This window comes from Phaseolus vulgaris, chromosome 10, assembly GCF_051622355.1.
Source record: "Phaseolus vulgaris cultivar YP4 chromosome 10, ASM5162235v1, whole genome shotgun sequence".
In the NCBI taxonomy this organism is placed as follows: Eukaryota; Viridiplantae; Streptophyta; class Magnoliopsida; order Fabales; family Fabaceae; genus Phaseolus; species Phaseolus vulgaris.
This window is the reverse complement of record NC_143507.1, coordinates 11,148,708-11,151,635: the sequence shown is the minus strand read 5'-3', so window position 1 is coordinate 11,151,635 and position 2,928 is coordinate 11,148,708. Positions and strand designations below refer to the sequence as shown.

Genomic DNA, 2,928 nt, shown 5'->3' with positions numbered 1-2,928 from the left:
TGTTACTTTGTTCAAATGTATGTGGGCTAATACAACTACTTCTAGAGGGATTATGACAGATGATCTTGGATTTACACTAGTAAACTTTACACGTTTGATACACATTGGTGATAATGATGATGATGAACCATACATCCAAGCTAAAGAAGCACAAATGGTTTATTATGTAGTGGATGAATTAGCTAAAGATTGGAGCATTCCTGTGCATCTAAAGCCACGAGACTTATATGACATGGGAGAAGATAATGATGTCACTTTTCATGAATGTGAAGCATTTGTACAAAACAATTTTGAAACTTTATTTGTCAATGGAGAAGGGAGTATATCGTTAACAAGGTCCTATTTTTAATTGAACACTTGTATATTATTTTTGTTTAAATTATCATCCTTATTGCTTATACATTATTGTTTATGCATGCATTATATTATGATTTGTTGAATTTCTATTTTGACTTGTATTAATGTTATTATTTCAAGAATACCTGAAGATGAAGAAAATGTCCATCAAGAAGACTAGAGCAACAGAACATGATACTCTCAATAACACTTTTGACCAACTTGCAGCCCTTAATAACTCAAGTAAGTTCATACACAACTTCCATTTAGTGAGATGTTTGTACTTATATTTTAATTTGGCATTCTCTTTAAAAATATATTATTTTTCACATGTATTCATTTAATTATTATGCAGCACCTCATGTGAATTCTCATCCTATAGAGAATAATAATAAGAAGCCTCCTCCCCCACATGCACCTCATAGGTTGATTTCTATTACTAAGAACAATTCTGCACCTGAATTTCAATTTGATAATACAGATGAATCTGTCCATGAATCTACATCTGAACCTACACCAAGGTTACAATCTGATGAAGAAAGGGAAGAAAATGTGGGTATTGAGATGCAAACTGAACAATCAAAGCATGTATCACGTAAAAGATCATGGCTTGTTGATGTCATTGGTAAGCTTGAATCAATACATTGCAAACTCACATTGTATTTGTTTTTTATGTTCGTCCTCTTAAACTAACAATAATTTTGACAGATAGTGCAGGCAAAAAGGTTAGGAAACAATTAACAGCAAATTATGTTTGGTTTTTATCTGTTGGTGAGAGGATTCTTGTTAACTGGAATAACGAGAACCAACCAGTTGATGATAGTGGAGCATTGTTGAATAGGTTTTTAGGTCATATTGCAAGAAATGTTAATGCATTTCCTATTAGCTATCAAAGTTGGAGGAAGATTCCCAAAGATTACAAAGAAGATATACTTAAGAAAACCATTCAAGTAATTATTTTTGGATTTTTCTGTGTTTTAATTGATATTATATTGAAATTATCTTAAATTTACTTGTGTAATAATTTTGAAGGCTAAGTTTGAAGTTGAATCTGATGCTCATGTAAGATATATCTTCAAATCACTTAACACAAAGTGGACTGAGTATAGGCAACAACTATGGCAACAAAGAAATGATGGAACACACAATAGAGATGAAATTATTGCAATGTGTCCAGAAGTAATGAATAAAGACCATTGGGCTTCTTTTGTTGACTACCGTTTAAATTCAAGGACAAAGGTAATAAAAACTACTTTATTATTTAAAGTGTTGATTTATTTATATTTAGTTCTTTTACTACATGTATGCTTAGGAAATTGCCAAAAGAACAAGGATAATAGAAAGAAGCAAACAGTTCCTCATACTGGTGGATCCAAGAGCATTGCACGGAAGAAAGATGAGATGGTAACTTGATTCTCCTATAATTTTTATTATATCATATATCATGATTCATATACTTTTATTACATTTTATAGGAGAAAGAGCTTGGTCGTAAAGTTAGTAGGGGAGAAGTATGGGTAACAACACATAAACATGCTAACGGAGAATTTGTGAATGATGGGGCAAGAGAGATTGGGGTAAGTATCATTTTTGTAAAGATGAAAACTCAACCAAATTGGATGTGAGCTTCATTTATAACTTTTTTCATTATTTGTAGGAAAAGATTCAAGCATATGAGTCAAATACATCTTCCCTCTCACATGATATATCAATTGATGATTCACTAGCTCATGCCTTTGGAAGTGAAGAACATTGTAGTCGTGTTCGAGGGATGGGATTGGGACCTTGCCCTTCTCATGTGTTTGGATATACTAGAAATTCTCGCACTGGGATATCTTCAACTACTTATAGAGAATTGGAGAATCAGGTTTTTGAACATGTATTTTCTTATGTAGCAATTTTTTAATGTGTATGGTTTTCTCACTCTTTTTCATGATAAATTGTGTTTTAATATAGGTTATTGCATTAAAGTCACAATTGGATGAACAAAATAAAAGATATGAAGAACGTGAAAAAAGATATGAAGAACATGAAAAAAGATTTCAGATAATGATGAATTTTTTTCTTTCAAAGTTATCAAGGTCAATTGCCTCCTGAGTTGACTATGTTCAATCGTTCATCGGTAATGTTTAAAAAATTTAAATAACTTGTTTTATTTTTCAGATTTACATTTCTAATTGTGATATATGTTTATATTGTAGGTGTCTGATCAAGGAAGTGTGCCAAAAAATTAGGAAGGCGAAACCAAAACCATAATAATAATGCACCAAACACACTCATTCAACAAATAAAGAATTCATGTGGGATTATAACGTGATCAAAACCGATCCTGCAGTCATATACTGGTTTTATCTTGTTCATTAATGAGTTTAAATTGGTATTAATGAGTTTAAATTTTGTGGAAAAAATGAAAATTTTGCTGGATTACTTCTTATTTTGCTTTAACTTGTTTTTTTTAATTGGTGTCTTGATCCGTTGATGTGTTTGATGTTGATTTATAGTCTTTTTTAGTTTTTTTTGTTGGATTTGAAAGCTTGGTAGTGTTATGTTTAGGTGTTTTCCTTGTTTTTGTGTTGGCTAGTTTTGACAAGG

General features: G+C 31.2%; 1 protein-coding gene across 1 annotated transcript; it reads left to right on the top strand.

Annotated features, from left to right (window-relative positions):
- Positions 1–666: 666 nt before the first annotated feature.
- LOC150024223 (uncharacterized) lies at positions 667–2,448 on the top strand. Its single transcript, XM_090296062.1, has 7 exons — positions 667–961; positions 1,045–1,286; positions 1,369–1,602; positions 1,663–1,740; positions 1,812–1,913; positions 1,994–2,203; positions 2,293–2,448. The coding sequence occupies exons 1-7, from the start codon at positions 667–669 to the stop codon at positions 2,431–2,433; spliced, it is 1,302 nt and encodes a 433-aa protein (XP_090152188.1). The 3' UTR covers positions 2,434–2,448.
- Positions 2,449–2,928: the final 480 nt, after the last annotated feature.

What these genes read in the sequence shown, in the direction of transcription:
- LOC150024223 (XM_090296062.1), top strand. Translation starts at nt 667, where the DNA reads ATGTATTCATTTAATTATTATGCAGCACCTCATGTGAATTCTCATCCT. An exon ending in ATGGCTTGTTGATGTCATTG is followed by an intron (nt 962 to 1,044) that starts GTAAGCTTGAAT and finishes TAATTTTGACAG; the next exon opens with ATAGTGCAGGCAAAAAGGTT. An exon ending in AAACTACTTTATTATTTAAA is followed by an intron (nt 1,603 to 1,662) that starts GTGTTGATTTAT and finishes AATTGCCAAAAG; the next exon opens with AACAAGGATAATAGAAAGAA.